Source organism: Mauremys mutica, chromosome 3 (assembly GCF_020497125.1).
Source record: "Mauremys mutica isolate MM-2020 ecotype Southern chromosome 3, ASM2049712v1, whole genome shotgun sequence".
In the NCBI taxonomy this organism is placed as follows: domain Eukaryota; kingdom Metazoa; phylum Chordata; order Testudines; family Geoemydidae; genus Mauremys; species Mauremys mutica.
The window spans coordinates 15,529,006-15,545,302 of record NC_059074.1 but is presented as its reverse complement, the minus strand read 5'-3'; the positions used below and the strand labels follow the sequence as shown (position 1 = coordinate 15,545,302).

At 40.6% G+C, this 16,297-nt stretch overlaps 1 protein-coding gene across 1 annotated transcript; it reads right to left on the bottom strand.

Annotated features, from left to right (window-relative positions):
- Nucleotides 1–571: 571 nt before the first annotated feature.
- Nucleotides 572–15,597, bottom strand: LOC123366603 (serotriflin-like). Its single transcript, XM_045010230.1, has 8 exons — nucleotides 15,508–15,597; nucleotides 10,742–10,803; nucleotides 8,642–8,758; nucleotides 8,087–8,174; nucleotides 6,793–6,938; nucleotides 5,413–5,507; nucleotides 3,617–3,705; nucleotides 572–1,595 (listed from the first exon to the last, which is right to left on the bottom strand). The coding sequence occupies exons 2-8, from the start codon at nucleotides 10,799–10,801 to the stop codon at nucleotides 1,468–1,470; spliced, it is 723 nt and encodes a 240-aa protein (XP_044866165.1). The 5' UTR covers nucleotides 10,802–10,803; nucleotides 15,508–15,597; the 3' UTR covers nucleotides 572–1,467.
- Between the last annotated feature and the right edge of the window lie 700 nt (nucleotides 15,598–16,297).

Genomic DNA, 16,297 nt, shown 5'->3' with positions numbered 1-16,297 from the left:
AGCTGCTTTCAACTACCTGAAAGGGGGTTCCAAAGAGGATGGATCTAGACTGTTCTCAGTGGTAGAAGATGACAGAACAAGGAGTAATGGTCTCAAGTTGCAGAGGGGGAGGTTTAGGTTGGACATTAGGAAAAACTTTTTCACTAGTAGGGTGGTGAAGAACTGGAATGGGTTACCTAGGGAGGTGGTGGAATCTCCTTCCTTAGAGGTTTTTAAGGTCAGGCTTGACAAAGCCCTGGCTGGGATGATTTAGTTGGGTTTGGTCCTGCTTTGAGCAGGGGGTTGGACTAGATGACCTCCTGAGGTCCCTTCCAACCCTGAGATTCTATGATTCTATGATCCCCTGCACAGCTACTCTTGGGGGGAGATCATCAGACCTACCTACACCTCCAGGAACCTCCTGCAGCCAAATCCATTCTTAGTGAAATTCCACCTCCTTACCTGAAAAGTCGTTACTCATTCCACTTGGCCCTTTATTTGTAAGCCTCAGAATATTTTTTGGAAAAAGAACAGGAGACTTGTGACACCTTAGAGACTAACAAATTTATTTGCACATAAGCTTTCATGGGCTACAGCCCACTTCATGGGATGCATAGACTGGAACATACAGCAAGAAGATATTTTGTTGTTACTTTAACTAAAATTGCTTCTCTCATCTCTACATTCTTTGTCTATTTCTAGTGGAAAAATGTCACCCCTTCAAAATATAAGCATTATAGATCTACTGCAGTGTTTCCAGGCATATCAGTCAAACATTGCTTGCTGCATCAAAGCTATATGAACAAAGAATTCTGATAAAGACTTACACCCATGGAAGTTGGCTAAAGAGTATTTTACATGAAACAAAAGTAATAAAAGCCAAAACAAGTTGTGCAGTATTGAACGAGTAATTTGAGTAACACAGAAATGACAAATAATTTGAAAGTAATTCAGGTGACAGTTCTCTATTTGTTATTAGGAGAACATTTCCCTATCCCATAATCCTTCCTTCCTTGTGTGATAATCATTTGAAATAATAGACTTACTGATCCCATTGATTGTGCAGTAAGGTGGCTCTCAACATGAATGATGACGGAGAAGTCTGGCCCATTGTATCAATGGCATTATTTTCAGAATAAGGATGCCACAAGTATATCTTGACAGGAAGTGACCTTTAGATGGTATTTTGCAAAGGATGAAGTTGATATTGATAGAGACGAATCTCTGTCATTAAATGTCGTACAAGTCTATCATATACAATGCTGAATTTCAGGCAAGGAAGAAAAATCTACTATATTTTAAAACAAAGAATTAAGGCAGGAAAAAACATGAGATGAAAGGTCAGATCCTACAGCCTTTACTCAGGTGAGTAACCCCATTGAAGTCAGTAGGATTTCATAGATAAGGGCTGCAAGATGGGACCTTGATTTTCTAAAAGATGCTGTCATTAAAAAGAAGAATTTCCATGAAGGGAGGAATCAGAGGCTGTTATTTTATTTCAGTGGTGCAACGGCAGGAGGCAGGACATATTGCATTGATCATGGAGTTTGTACATCCAGGGAACACTTTTAAATTCGGACAGTTTGAGTAAACGTCCACATACTTACAAGGATTGGCTGAAAATGAAACAGAGCATGAGATTAGGTATTAACAAGAGGAGCGGGGAAAAGCCAACACTGTTTCCTTTAAAGCATATTTTGACTCAATAAGTATTTTTCACAGTATTTTTTTCTGTTCAGTTTTATTTGTTCCCCAGTAAAGCTGTAGAAGTCTAACAGAAAAATTGTTCACTTGTTCACTAGTTTAAGGCAATTTATCAGGTGCAGCAGTACTTTGTTTTAATACAGCTTATTATAGTACAATTACAAGACAAGTCAGGTTTGGAGGTGGGTCACATTTTAATAAGACTTGATCAGTTCTTTCTCCTTCTATTTCCCATAAGAGTTTTGTCCCAAGAATGAGCTATCCAGATTTGCAAACCTAGTGTATTCTGTGAAGTGTATCATTATATCTTCCTGGAGGAAGAAGTCATATGGAACTGTCCTACTTCTCTTGTACCTTTGCCCAGGGGCTTGGCACTGTCTCACTTGGAGAGCAGCCAGACTGTCCCTTTACTCCCAGAAGCATTGTGCCTGCCTCAGGTGCAGCACCTCCAGGAGTTTGTGGCTCTCGGAAGTTACAACAGCAAAATCCAATGCAGGTTTTTCTATACACTCTGCAGTTCTTAGTGTACAAATACAAGTGGCGCTGGCTTTTAGCAAAAGGCACTGACAGTCGACCATATGAGACAGGGGGATGAGAGCCGCCTCTTTCTGCCTCGGGAGGCACATTAGGAGGCACAGCAGGTAAAACACCCAGTCATTGGACCAGCTTTTTCTCACACATCCCGGGCAGCTGCTGCAGTTAGAGAGGCACCCCAGCAATCTTGGAAGAAATTTGTTGTTCAGAGGCAAAGGGGCTAGTATGTGAAACACAAAGCGCTGGAATGTGCCAATGCTCACTCACATGGTGGACCACTTAGTTCCACTGGCTTCAGTGGACCTACTTGCATGAGTAAGTGCTCACCAGGGTGAGGAAAGGTTCCACACTGAGGCCCAAAAACTATTACTCAGAAGGAGAGGTAGGAAAATACCATTTTCCCTCATGGACTGGATGAATGACTCAATCTAAAACCCTAGAGGGAACTTGCTCATGCCATTGTAGATGTTAAATATTTTTTAACATTGTCACAAGTTCCTTTTTCTTTTCTTTTCTTTTTTTTTTGGGGGCGTGGGGGAAGGTAGGGAACTTGATGATCTCCTGGCTCATATTAAGCAGCATATGCCTAGCTATATTTCTCTCTATATAATCTCTCTATATAAACTTACTCCACAAGTTCTTTCATTGATTTCAATAGAATTCATTATATACTTATGTGGTGCTTAGCACAACAGGGTCCTGGCCCATGATCGTGGCTCGGAAGCACTATCGTAAAACAAATAATAAATACGAATAATTGCAAAGTCCTATTCAGTACAGAATCATAGAAATGTAGGGCTGGAAGTGACCTTGAGAGGTCATCTGCCCCCATGCTGAGGCAGCATTAAGTATTCCTAGGCCATTCCTGACATACTTACCTAGCCTGTTCTTAAAAAAAAAAAAAAACTTCCAATGACGGGGATTCCACATCCTGCCTAGTAACCTGTTCCCGTGCTTAACTATCTTTACAGTTAGAAAGATTTTCCTACTATCTAACATAAATCTCCCTGACTATAAACTGAGCCTATTACTTGTCCTACCCTGGGAGGACGTGCAGAACAATTGATCACCATCTCCTTTATCATGAACTCTGACATATCTGAAGAATGTTATCATGTCCTCCTCAGTCTTCTCTTCTGATGGGGATATGATAACATTATGACAGTCCCCTGACAGGATAACCATCCCCTCTCAGAAGCCCTTACATTAGCCCCTACACATGCTCATTTTTAAATATAACATGGTTAGCAATGAGTGTGTGTAAGGGCCTCGCAGTCATGTTCAGTAGGCAAGATTTTTGAGTTCATAATTTCTCAAAGCTTACCCGCCAAGGGAATTAAACATTGTTTTAGTAAGTGACAACTTTGCCACTGCAATACTTCAAACTGCTAAAACTTACTGCATAGTCCGTTGTCACAAGCATTAGGGCAATCTCCACACACTGGCCCTGATTTGTAAGGTGTGTTTATTATGTTTCTGTAATTCCCCCTGAAATGGTAAAATTAAACAGCATAAAATGTGAAGTCATTCCACAACACATAGCTTCATTTACACTCAGGGGACATTTACACTGCAGTCAGAGTGTGTGTGTGTGTGTGTGTGTGTGTGTGTGTGTGTGTGTGTGTGTGTGTGTGTGTGTGTGTGATTTGCTGGTTGTGTAGACATTCCTGCACTAGTTCTAATCTAACCACAATGCTAATGGAGCAAAGATGCCATGGGGCAGGCTTCAGCACAGACTAGACAAGTGAGTATGTGCCCCTCAGGGTCAGGCAGGCTTATGCACACACTCACTGCTATATTTTGCAACCTAGTGAGAATAAAACTAGCACAGACGCATCTACATGACTTGCAATCACAAACCTGGCTGCAGTGTAGACACACCCTTATTCTCGTATGTGTCAAACAATATTTTCAAATGTCAACATGTAAATATTAAAATGAATTAAAGGTGCATGGCCAAATCCCCTGCACTGCTTTGAAAATCTTACCCCATTGTCTTTATTGTTAATGATTAAGGCTACGTTTTAGTCAAAGGTATTTTTATTAAAAGTCATGGGCAGTAAACAAAAATTCATGGACCGTGACCTGTCCATGACTTTTGCTAAAAATACCAGTGACTAAAACTTGGGTTGGGGGGCCAATTGTGCTCTTGGGGTGGGTGGTTCGTGGGTGCTGGGGGAGGTGGACCCTGATGATGAGCGTGGGGGGGCAGGCACCATGGCCCAGGACCCATGCTGATGTTGGGGGGGAGCGAGTTGATGGGGTTGGCAGGGGCCGGGCTCCCTACCCACTCCACGTCCCTGCAGTTCCTGGGCGGTGGAGGGGTCAGAGGGCTCAGCATGCTGCTCCCGCCACAAGCACCAGCTGCCGCAGTGCACATTGGCCAGGAACCACAACCAATTGGAGCTGCGGGGGCAGGGCCTGTGGAGGCAGGCAGTGTGCGGCACGGAACCGCCTCTGGCTCCTCTGCCGCCTGGGAGCTGCAGGGCCATGCCAGTGGGAGCTGGGGAGCCCCTCACCCTGAGGTAAGCACACCCCCCCCGCACCTCCCAACCCCCTGCCTGTGGCCCTGAGCCCCCTCCCACACATCCAAACTGCTGCTGCTGGCCCAGGGGCTGCCCCACTTGAGCAGCCCCTGAGCCAGCACCAGTCGCTGCAGAAGTCACGGAGGTCACAGAAGGTCATGGAATCTGTGACTTCTGTGACCTCCGTGACAGACTCGTAGCCTTATTAATGACAGATTGCTTACAATACTTGCAAGTGCTTATGTGCCATCCTGAGTAGTGGGCTCGCAATGACCAGCACTGCCACTTCAAAGGAAGGTGCAATAAACCCTGCAGGAGGCAGTTAGTAGATAACATGTCCTACAGAAAGTTTCTTGCAGGCCCCTATTAGTTAGAAATATGAGCATCTTCTTTTTGATTTACCTGGCTGTTAAGAAAAAATGCTTAGATTTATAAGCGGAGCCGATCTCACTGGGCAATTATTGGGGGTTTTGTGGGTTCTTTTATTTCAGAATGTAATTTGCATGTATGCTTCTGCATACCAGTATTACTGAATTGCTCCTCTGATCATAAGCCCAGTTTAAAAAATATGCTGCATTTTGCAATGTAGCTGACAGCTCTTTGGATCATTTTGATGAATTAAAGCACTAAGGAATTCCGATAATCAATTAAATCCATAGTTAATACATACGCAGGGCAGTAATGGCAAACGTAATAGTATTTGTAAAATCTCTGAGGACAAAACGCAATTGCACAACCAATCTGGTAAGACCTGTACCAAACCACCTGGAGAGAGAAGAATAAATAAATGAGTGAATATGAAGGGCTCTATATTTTTAATATAACAAATTATTATAATAATAATTAATATAATACATTAATTATAATAATATAATATAATAATTATATAATAAACATTTTCCTATGAAGTTGAGATTTGGGAATATTATCTTATTACACAGTGTAGCAGAATATGTCACATCATGTAGGAAAGGAAACAGAAACACTGTAGTTTTCATATTGTCTTATTCACCCTTCATAGAAAACCATCTAGGATGTAATTGGAACGACACCCAAGCAACATAGTAGATTCTCAGTCACCTGGAGTTTTTAAGTCAGGCATATACATACAAACATATACACTGGTTCAACCACAAATTGTTGAGCAAGAGGCAGGAATCAGTGGATAAAATTATCTGCTCTGTGTTACATGCAACTAGTGAGACTAGATGGTCATAATGGCTCCTTCTGGTCATTAAATCTAATACAATACAATTGTACAGAGCATTTGTAAACCAACCTAGAGATGTTTATCTCTCTAGGTTCTTATCTCGCCTCCATTCCAGAAATAATCAAATGCCTCCAAAATATTTACACATACAAATTAAGCCTCTTTTACACTTTCTTCTTTCGTAGCCTGTAGGGGAATTAGCTTGATTAGTTTATAACTAGTGCATGTGAGTGAGTGTGTGTGTGTATGTGTCTGAAGAATGTATTGAAGGAAAGCTAAGGGAAGGTGATGTTAATTTAGGGCCTGAACAACAACAGCAAGAACAACATTAGTCCTACAAGAAAAAAAAATCTAGTAGGTTATCTAGACTCTCTCTCTGCCAATGTGATATGGTTCCCTACAACTTAGGGAGCTTGGTCTAGCCTAGTTTTAAATTATGCAAGCCATACGGTTTCCACCACATTCCTTGGTCTAACAGACCTTACTGTGAGGAAGTTGGTCATAATATTTAGTCTACAGTTTCCATAGTTTTATTTTGTTTTTTGTCTCATTACTTTTGTTCTGTTGGAATAATTCTTATCCTTTATGGTGTTTTATTTCCTTTAAATATATTGAGGCTGTTATTTCTCCTACCCCTGGTAATAATAGAATCATAGAATACTAGGGCTGGAAGAGACCTCAGGAGGTCATCTAGTCCAATCTCCTGCTCAAAGCAGGACCAACACCAACTAAATCATCCCAGCCAAGGCTTTGTCAAGCTGGGCCTTAAAAACCTCTAATCATTTAGCAAGCATGTATCAGTTAAAACATGAATAGGACAAGTGGTGTTATGGTCCTTACCTGAGTATAATGGCCAATCATTGCATCTGGTATGGTTGACCCAATGCCATATATGAAATGTTCCACCTCATTGTACCAGGCTTGAATTACATTTGACCAGGAATTGGGTGCAGTTGACATGTAGAGATTTTCACCACAGCCCACTGCTGAAAATGGAAAGGAAACCATTCACAAAAGCGAATGAAAGGGGCTTAAGCAGATACAAAAGCTTCAGCATGTGGGAGGACCAGTAGAAGATTCAGGAATTTCTAGGAGAGCCTGGTGGGAAGAATCTATTTCATTTCCTGAATACCCACATTTTACAACCCTGCCCTCTGTCACTCTTCGGGTCATGAATGAATAGCGTTGAGTAAATTCCAATGGTTCAAAGGTTACCTTTAGTTCTCATAAGTATTCAAAGATTCAGATGTTTATCTGAACTTTCACGGCAGTGATAAATTAGCAGAGCCCAGATCCACCAAAATGCCAACATATCCCTAAAACTCTGAGATCCATCCACTCTGGACAGAACAAATAAACGTCTTGACATTGCCCCCTGGTTCCTTGTCTAATGCACCCCGAATAGTCACATATTGGTCCAGCCTTCTCGTTTCCTCCATAAACTATGTCCAAATTTTAAGGATCTACTGTTAATCCATCCTGGTGTTTGGTATGAAAATATTGGGAAAATGGGATTTCTTGCAAAGATTCTTAAATCAGGAATAACTCCATAGATGTCAGTGGAGTTACACCAGTGTAAAACTTGTACAACATAGATCAGAATCAAAGCCTAAATTTGGATCTGGATTCTAACTTTCTCATGTGTCAGGAGTGTTCATGTCCAGGGTCTTGCTCTGGATCCAGTCCTGAATCCATCATAAACTCAAATTAACAATAGCATTGTTCATCACTCTGTGAACAAATGCAAGTGACCTCAATTAAAAGGGATTTACCTTCTCACCAAACACTTTTCATATTATTAGAACTGTTTGGGGGTAAAGAATGGGAGGAGGGGGATTGGAAGGAGATAAATCTAAAAGAAATAATTTTTTCCCCCAATTTTTCTTCAGAAGTTAAAAATGGTGAAATGTCTTGGACATTTTTCATTATTTCTTTAATGTTGAAATTATAGTCAATATTCAAAAAATGTTGCTTACACAGAATAGATGAATCCATACACTCCAGTGTTATAACTGTTATTCATTCAGCAAAATATTAATACCACTTAAATATGAATGGGGTTACATTATCTGCAAATTGTTTGTATAATGGTTTGAATGAAGCATTGTTCATTTAAAAGTGATACTTTACTTACTAGTTGTCCTTTTGTTTTGGGGACTGTGGTATAAAGTACATTCATTTGCCCAACTCTTGGCATTCCTTGCAGCTGCAGGACTCCATTCCTTAATTAAATGAGAAACATTGGGTATTCAGATGTGTACCTCTTAGTACTTCGTAATGCAGAACATAGAAGAGAACATACACTTGGAAATTGCATTTTCAGTGTTGAAAATTTTCTTGACAATTCCTTCTCTCTCATTTGGGCAGTAAAATGAGGAGCAGCTCAGTAGCTGCACACCTCAGGAGGAGGCTAGATATCATGGTGATATCACAGGGCAACCTGGGAGACCAGATCTAGTGGTTTTTCCCTTCAGTTCAAAAGGAGACATCATTTTTCATGAGCAGCAAGATTTGTCATATCCAACATACTCCCTTCCCCTACTAACTACTATGTTCACTAACATTTTATCAGGGAACGGATTCAAATGGCATGTTTTCTGCCAGGGGATATGCTATGCCCTTCCAAATTCTCTAGTAACATTGATAGGGTTTGTATGCATTATAGATTGCTTTGTAAAATACATCTTACCATCCTCAGCATGTTGCTAGCGGTTGGCATCACCCGTCTCCTTAAGGCATTGTGCTTGTCAACAATCTCCTTTTGTTGATTTGTGTTGTCAGTTGACAGAGAAGCTAAATCTGGAGTCTAAATTAAAGGAATGTACAATAGTTTTTCCTATATTTGGTTGTGTGAGTCTAAAATATTTTATATGTAAACCTAGGAATCAATTCCAATTAATGTGTCTTTAAATTATTTCATGAACTAATTATGTTTATAAACTTAATTTCATCAGAATGAATCTGTCAATCAATCATTGATTAATTAGTTATAGGTCAGATTCTAATATCTTTATTCTACTTTACTTCACGTGTGGTCCCAGTGAGCACAATTTAGCAATCAAAAACTGATAGTGTTATCGAATCTTAGAATTTGTAGACTGCCAAATTCTTTGAAATATATTGTGCCAAATACAGTACTGTTAAAGACAGGAAAACTCCTCTGAATGTATTATTATTTATTTATTTAATAGTGCTGTCAATTAATCACAGTTAACTCACGTGAATAACTAAGAAAAATTAATTGCAATTAAAAAATTAATGGTGAATAATTGCAGTTTTAATCACACTGTTAATAGAATACCAATTGAAATTTATTAAATATTTTGTATGTTTTTCTACATTTTCATATATATTGATTTCAATTACAACACAGAATACAAAGTGTGCATTATTTTTTATTACAAATATTTGCACTGCAAAGGGATAAATAAAAGAAATAGTATTTTTCAATTCACGTCATACAAGTACTGTCGTGCAATCTCTTTGCCGTGAAAGCGCAACTTACAAATGTCGATTGTTTTGTTACATAACTGCACTCAAAAACAAAACAATGTAAAAGTTTAGAGCCTACAAGTCCAATTGGTCCTACTTCTTGTTCAGCCAATCGCTCAGACAAACAAGTTTGTTTACATTTACAGAAGATAATGATGCCCTCTTCTTATTTACAGTGTCACCAGAAAGTGAGAACAGGCATTTGCATGACACTTTTGTAGTTGGCATTGCAAGGTATTTAGGTGCCAGATATGCTAAACATTTGCATGCCTCTTCATGCTTCAGCCACCATTCCAGAGGACATGCTTCCATGCTGATGACACTCATTAAAAATTACATTTGTGACTGAACTCCTTGGGGAAGAATTGTATATTCCCTGCTCTGTTTTACCTGCATTCTGCCATATATTACATATAATAGCAGTCTTGGATGATGACCCAGCACATGTTCATTTTAAGAACATTTTCACTGCAGATTTGACAAAACTCAAAGAAAGTACCAATGTGAGATTTCTAAAGATAGCTACAGCATTCGACCCAAGATTTTAGAATCTGAAGTGCCTTCCACAACCTGGGAGGGATGAGGTGTGGAGCATGCTTTCAGAAGTCTTAAAAGAGCAACACTCTGATGTGGAAACTACAGAACCCAAACCACCAAAAAAGAAAATCAACCTTCTGCTGGCGGCATCTAACTCAGATGATGAAAATGAACACGCATCGGTCCACACTGCTTTGGATTGTTATCGAGAAGAACCATCCATGAAAATACCATGAAATGTTTGAGTTCTTTAGTATACTATAGAATTTCTTCATTATTGTGAATGTTATACATAAGGTTACAAAACAGTTTTCTTTGTAACCCTCTGTTTTCCCGGTTATGTCTATCTAAGCTCAGTCAGTATTGCTGCATGTGTGTGTCATTTCTCGTTTCATTTGTAAACCTTACTCAGCCTCAGGGTCTTAGGCTCTGATCCTATGATTGCTTCTTCATGTGTCTGACTTTACTCATATGAGTAATCCTATTGCTATTGAGAGGACTTAAGCGGATTTAAGTGCTTGTATTGCTTTAGGGACTTAACTAGGTTTAAAATTTCACCCCCCCATCTCCTCAAAAAAAAGTCATAATCAACATGAAATGCTTTGAAATGACTGAAGTGGAACATTTCAATTGACATAAAAATGTTTTTTTCTTTATCAGTTTGCAAACATATTTGACATTTTTACTTTTCATTGTGATTCAGAAATCTCAAAATATTCCTGGGATTGGAAAAATGTTTCCCACCCAGCTCTTGTCCTACCTGTCCGGTGGATGGCTGCAGCACAGCAGCCAGGCCAAGGAATGCAGTCAGCAGAATCATCTCTGAAAAGGGAAGAACAACCTGCTTAGTTCTCTTTCCTGCCTATAGCTTATGTTTATTTATATACATTCTAGCAGAAGTGTGCTGCTGTGTGCTGTATATATCTGGGGTTTTTCTCAGTCAGAAAGGTAGTGGGTTTGTCACCAGGTCTTTATACTAGAAAGAATTTTCTCACAGTACATGCTCCTCTACTAGAGGGTTTTCCTTTCTACTAAGTTAAATGTAAAGGGATGTCCTAATTTCCCTGCATGGAGGAAGGGGAGACATTACTACTGCTGCCACCCTGCCGTGGAGCTTTCGTTATGTGGGGACAGGTTTAGTTTCCAGCCAAAGCTCCACAGGAATCTTCTCTGTGGAGACTGCAGAGGGGATGCACTGAATTAGCACGTGCACTACCCACCTTTGCAATACTCCCTTCCTAGCCACTTACGGGATTGCACTTGCCCATACTGTCCATCCCATTGTGGAGGGGATACTGAAGACATGGTACCATAGCTGCCTCTTCAGCAGATTTTCTACTGATGGGGACATGCACCTGAGGTTACAGCAGCACGAGCCAGTGCAAACCTGATTTGAATTTAGCCCCTTGGGCTTTGTTCAAACCAGTGCCCCTTGTTTATAATTGAAAGCAGAGAGGTGGCCATCTGCATGGAAGGAAAGTGAGGCTTAGGGCTAGATTAACATTAGATACAACCCTGAACAAGGGGTGGTGTATAAGCTCCCAGAAGTATCCTTAGGAGACATCCTTCTCTGACTCAATTCCTCCTGTTTTCTCCTTGCTCCTCAGGATTGTAATTTATTGCTGGTCTATAGCACCAACGTAAACTTCCACCTCCAGCTCCCACAGCTTTACTCATGACTCTGGCCAGTGAGTAAGGGCAGGAGCTAAGTCTCTGTTCATTCCTCTTCCACCTGCTCTGGGGAGGGAGTAAGTGGGTAAGTAACTACGCCTACACCTACCCAACCTTTGAGTAGCTCACGTGAGAATGCTGAGGGGAGATTCCTTCTCCCCAGTGTGAATGCATAGTCCTAGTCATAATCTAGCTCAGGGGTTGGCAACCTTTCAGAAGTGCTGTGCCAAGTCTTCATTTATTCACTCTAATTTAAGGTTTTGCGTCCTGGTAATACATGTTAATGTTTTTAAAAGGTCTCTTTCTATAAGTCTATAATATATAACTAAACTATTGTTGTATGTAAAGTAAATAAGGTGTTTTAAAATGTTTAAGAAGCTTCATTGAAAATTAAATTAAAATGCAGAGCCCCCCCCCCCCGGACCAGTGGCCAGGACCCAGGCAGTGTGAGTGGCACTGAAAATCAGCTTGCGTGCCACCTTTGGTATGCGTGCCATAGGTTGCCTACCCCTGATCTAGCTGAATAACTGAGAGGAATAAACATTGATGTGTTTGCTGTGTTCATGTTCAAAGGCTAGGTGATTAACGACCAGCACTGGAATATTGCTACAGATCAGGAGCTGGGCCAGGGATTGTGTCCCAGGGAAGATGTGTTGTTTCAGGACATGGGTTATAGAAAGTTTGCCCGTAGCATAATTGTGTGAATGGGACACAGCAATGGTTCTCACCCAATGGTGACCTGTTGGGATGCAAGGCTGCCCTTGAGGTCCACCTAGGAGGCGTATCCAGTGCAGAATGCAGTTGCCCACTTCTCGCACTGGACAGGACTCTCAGCATACGAGAGGTGTGCTTGGATCCTTACTTTGCATTTTGTCTGATTCTGGGCGCAATTCAAAAAGTGCTCGGGAGTATTTTCAAATCCCTGTATGGCCCAGGACACAATTATCTGTGGGGATCTTTGCTCCCTGTCATTGTAGTTAGGGTCAGCTTGGAGGCTTTGGCTCAAAGTACCTAAGGTTGAACTGGCTTGGGCTAGTGTCTGGGCTGGAATTCACTTCCATTGGTCCTGGGCCCAAGCCCCAGTCTAAGTAGGCTTAAGTGTCTGATTCCAGGTTGATTTATTATTAGCTTAGTTTTATATTTGCTTTAGCGGGAGGTTGGTGGTTGTGGTTTAATGTATCCCTGGTAAAATGATGATGTGGTTAGTTGACATTTCCATGTACTGCAGAAGTGGGTCTCTAGAGCTACTTGCAAAGAGAGCACGTTGACAGGGAGCGTGGGGGAAAAGCAGGTCGCACTTTTCCTACTGGTATAGCCAGCTCCACTGCTCATCACATTGCTTGTATGATGCTGGAAGCAATGGGCCATATCCTTACTTGTAGCTCTATCAACTTCAATCTCTAAAGCTCTATCGGCATCAATGAAAATAAATCCATGTACACCGGGTAAGGAACTGGTCCATTATGTCTTCCCCAATCTTAATGTCTGCCTGCACTCCTCTTGGCTTAGACAAGGTATTGTCTATCTGTAGACTTATCTGGTGCAAGGTATTGGCAATCTAGTAGTATAATTGCCTTGTGACATTGTACTCTGGTAGCTGACTCATATGGAGGATAAGGGACCTTCTACTGCTACCATTAAAAAAGTTTCTACTTTAGCTGAACTGGTCTAGTCCTGTGTTTTGTGCAATTTTAGAACTGAGATTGTAATCTCAGCTCCCCAAATACAGATATGAACACACAAAGTATCTAATAATTGTATCTGTCCGTGGCATATGGATTCATTATGGGCCAGTTCCTCGGCTGGCAATGAAACTATGTTCATTTTCTATCTAAGGATCTGGCCTTATCTTCTAAAATATATGAACACTAAACAGTTTAATGCTGATCCTTAGGGTAAATATATGTAATTTTTCTTTCCTGGTAATACATTTTCTGGTGCTGTGTTGGTTTGACTTTAAGGTATAATTAGTACACATTTGTTATCTTATAACTTTACCTTACTATTTCCAAACGTAATATTATGCATGACTGCACCAGTACTTGAGATTAAAGAAATATTCTTAATAACATGATTTTTTCTGGCATTTCGTTCTGCACTAGACAATAGTGCAGAACGATAAATGTGTAGCTGTACACAAGTATTTCAAGCTAAAATGTGTCTGTTTTCAGGTGAAACCAGGCCACTCTTAAAGCAAACTGCACTCTTTTCCAAGTGGAAAAAAAGGAATTTTTCACATAGAAGTGACTTTGGCATTAAAAACTTGGGAAAATATATGCTGTGGCATGTTCTGAGGTGAAAATAACCAACTCATAGAAATTGTGAATATGGTTAAATTTGCACATAGGACTGAGAAATCTCCCCAAAGGAAATGGCAAAAATGTTCATTCTAAAATTTTGTAAGAAAAATAAAATAGAACGATGAGTTTTTTACATGATTCCTACAAAGTTACAAAAATGCCTGCTGGATCCTATTGAGTGTCAACGGGACTCCTACCTACTTAGATGTTTTCGAAAACCCCGTCCTTTTCACCCAAGTGCTTATGCTTTAGAATAGAGGTTCCCAAACTTTTCTTATTGCATAGCCCCTTCCAGATCTACCAGCTGCCAGTATACTCCTACCCTTCTCATCATTGATATTTTGTGTTCTTCTTAACACTACCTGTCTTTAGCCAGCTGTTCACATTTCGTTGTTACATACAAATATACATGTAGTTAAAGGGCAATGTATACAACTGTAAAAAACCCTGATTAAGTTCTGAGCTCAGTTAGACTGAACAGTTTCTGGGCAACGGAACCCACGCTGTACGGTGATTGGAGGGGAAGGTGCCGTATGTCAGTGTCTTTGCGTATCTGCGTTCTCATTGGTACATATTGAAGTAAATTAACCATATTTTTATTTAACCTTATTGTACATAACAAACTCCCACTGAGCTTTAAAGCTTCATCTGAGTAGCCTATTATGAAAATGCAATAAATAAAATAATGAATAAATAAAATCCACCATTACACAATTTCTCCCACATTCCCCCTTCCCCACAGAGATGTCTTGCATACCGCAAAGGCTGATGTACCACAGTTTGGGAACCCCTGCATTAGAAGACGTAAACCTAGTTGCTCTGAGAGTTAAACTTTAGAGCCTGATCCTGCAATCAGCTCTGTGCTCTGTACAAGTGCAAAGTCCCATTGACAGCATGGAGCTGATCCATGCGCACCATTGCAGGATCAGTGCCTTAATACCTCCAGCCTGTATTATTTCAGCATTACAGGCAGAAATCTTCTTTTGTGTGCTTCTGTTCCCCTCCCAAGGGCTGAGATTTGGAATGACTCAATCTAGCTTAAACTATTCATACAAACCTGGCTGTCTTCCTCTCTTTCTTACAAAAGTGAACCCCCCCCCATTCATTATTTATTATCTAGTGAAACTGTTTTATAATGATACACACTACAATTGATCTTTAGGTAGCTTTCTATATGTGCAAGGTAATTTACAGCTATGCAAGGAGATAGGATCCCTGTCCTGAAGAGACTTTTATCTAAGCCAACAGTGCACACAAAGAACTGGAATTTAAACAGATATATTATTTAATACCCCTGCTTACCTGCTGCTTTATTGCCTAGTCACATCGTGTAAAGGCCACTTTTTATTGTTTCTTGATTCTTTCCATATTTTCTCTTCTTTCTTTTGCTAACCCTTTGCCTATATTTTATCCTTCCTCATTTCATTGAAAAAAATCCAGGCGTTATGTTGCTCTGAGTACCTGAATGTTTCAAACAGCCTTCTTTGTAGCAGATTATATTTTAAAACCCGAGAATAAGGTCTCCACATATTAAATAAAGGAATGTAAATCTTACCTTTCCTTTCTGGGAAGACGGGAAATATCTTCTGCACCTTTCAAGAGTAGGTGGAAATAAATGGATTTCTTCACTGGAGCACGATATATAGCTCACCTGTTTCCTGCTTTGGCAGGGTGACTCAGCGTCACAGCAGATTTAATAAAACCCTCACTGGAACTGGGTAGAACACTGGGTTTGTTGTACACTCTTCCAAAAAGATGTTATTTGCATTTGATTTTTACTTCCTAATATTGTGTATTTGGAAAGCGCCAAGAAACCTCTGCTTCCAATTAAACAGCTGACCTGAGTTTCTTATACATTGCTAATTATAAGTACATTTCACAATTAGAGTGAACTGAATAATGTCATGTCACAAAGAGTCTTTACAGAGAGTTGACACACCTAGTTATCTCTAAGGCTTAGCGGGTCTAATATTCATCGACACCCGTGGCTTTCAAACTTGGGTACACGAGCTTTTGTCAGGGGGTACACAAAAAATCCTTTACTTAGTACAGAGGTTTTTTTAAAATGTGGGGCAGCTCAGGCCGGGGATGCCAGGTGGCTAGGGCCAGCCCTGTGGGGCAGGGCTCAGGGAGGGAGTACCTGTCTGGGTTGTCGGGGAGAGGTGTGACCAAAAATTTGTAAAACTCACAGGGGAGGCTCAGCTCATTTGAGTTACAATTTTTGCTTCCGTCCCACCAACCCAGATAGATTGCGTGACCTGCTGAGCTGAGTTAGGGGATGGCCGCACAGGGCTGGCCCAAGCCACTTGTGTTGCTGCTCACCCTCCTGAATATTCCTGAATATT

What these genes read in the sequence shown, in the direction of transcription:
- LOC123366603 (XM_045010230.1), bottom strand. Translation starts at nt 10,801, where the DNA reads ATGATTCTGCTGACTGCATTCCTTGGCCTGGCTGCTGTGCTGCAGCCA. An exon ending in CTAGCAACATGCTGAGGATG is followed by an intron (nt 8,175 to 8,641) that starts GTAAGATGTATT and finishes CATTTAATTAAG; the next exon opens with GAATGGAGTCCTGCAGCTGC. An exon ending in TTGTGACAACGGACTATGCA is followed by an intron (nt 1,596 to 3,616) that starts GTAAGTTTTAGC and finishes TTTCATTTTCAG; the next exon opens with CCAATCCTTGTAAGTATGTG.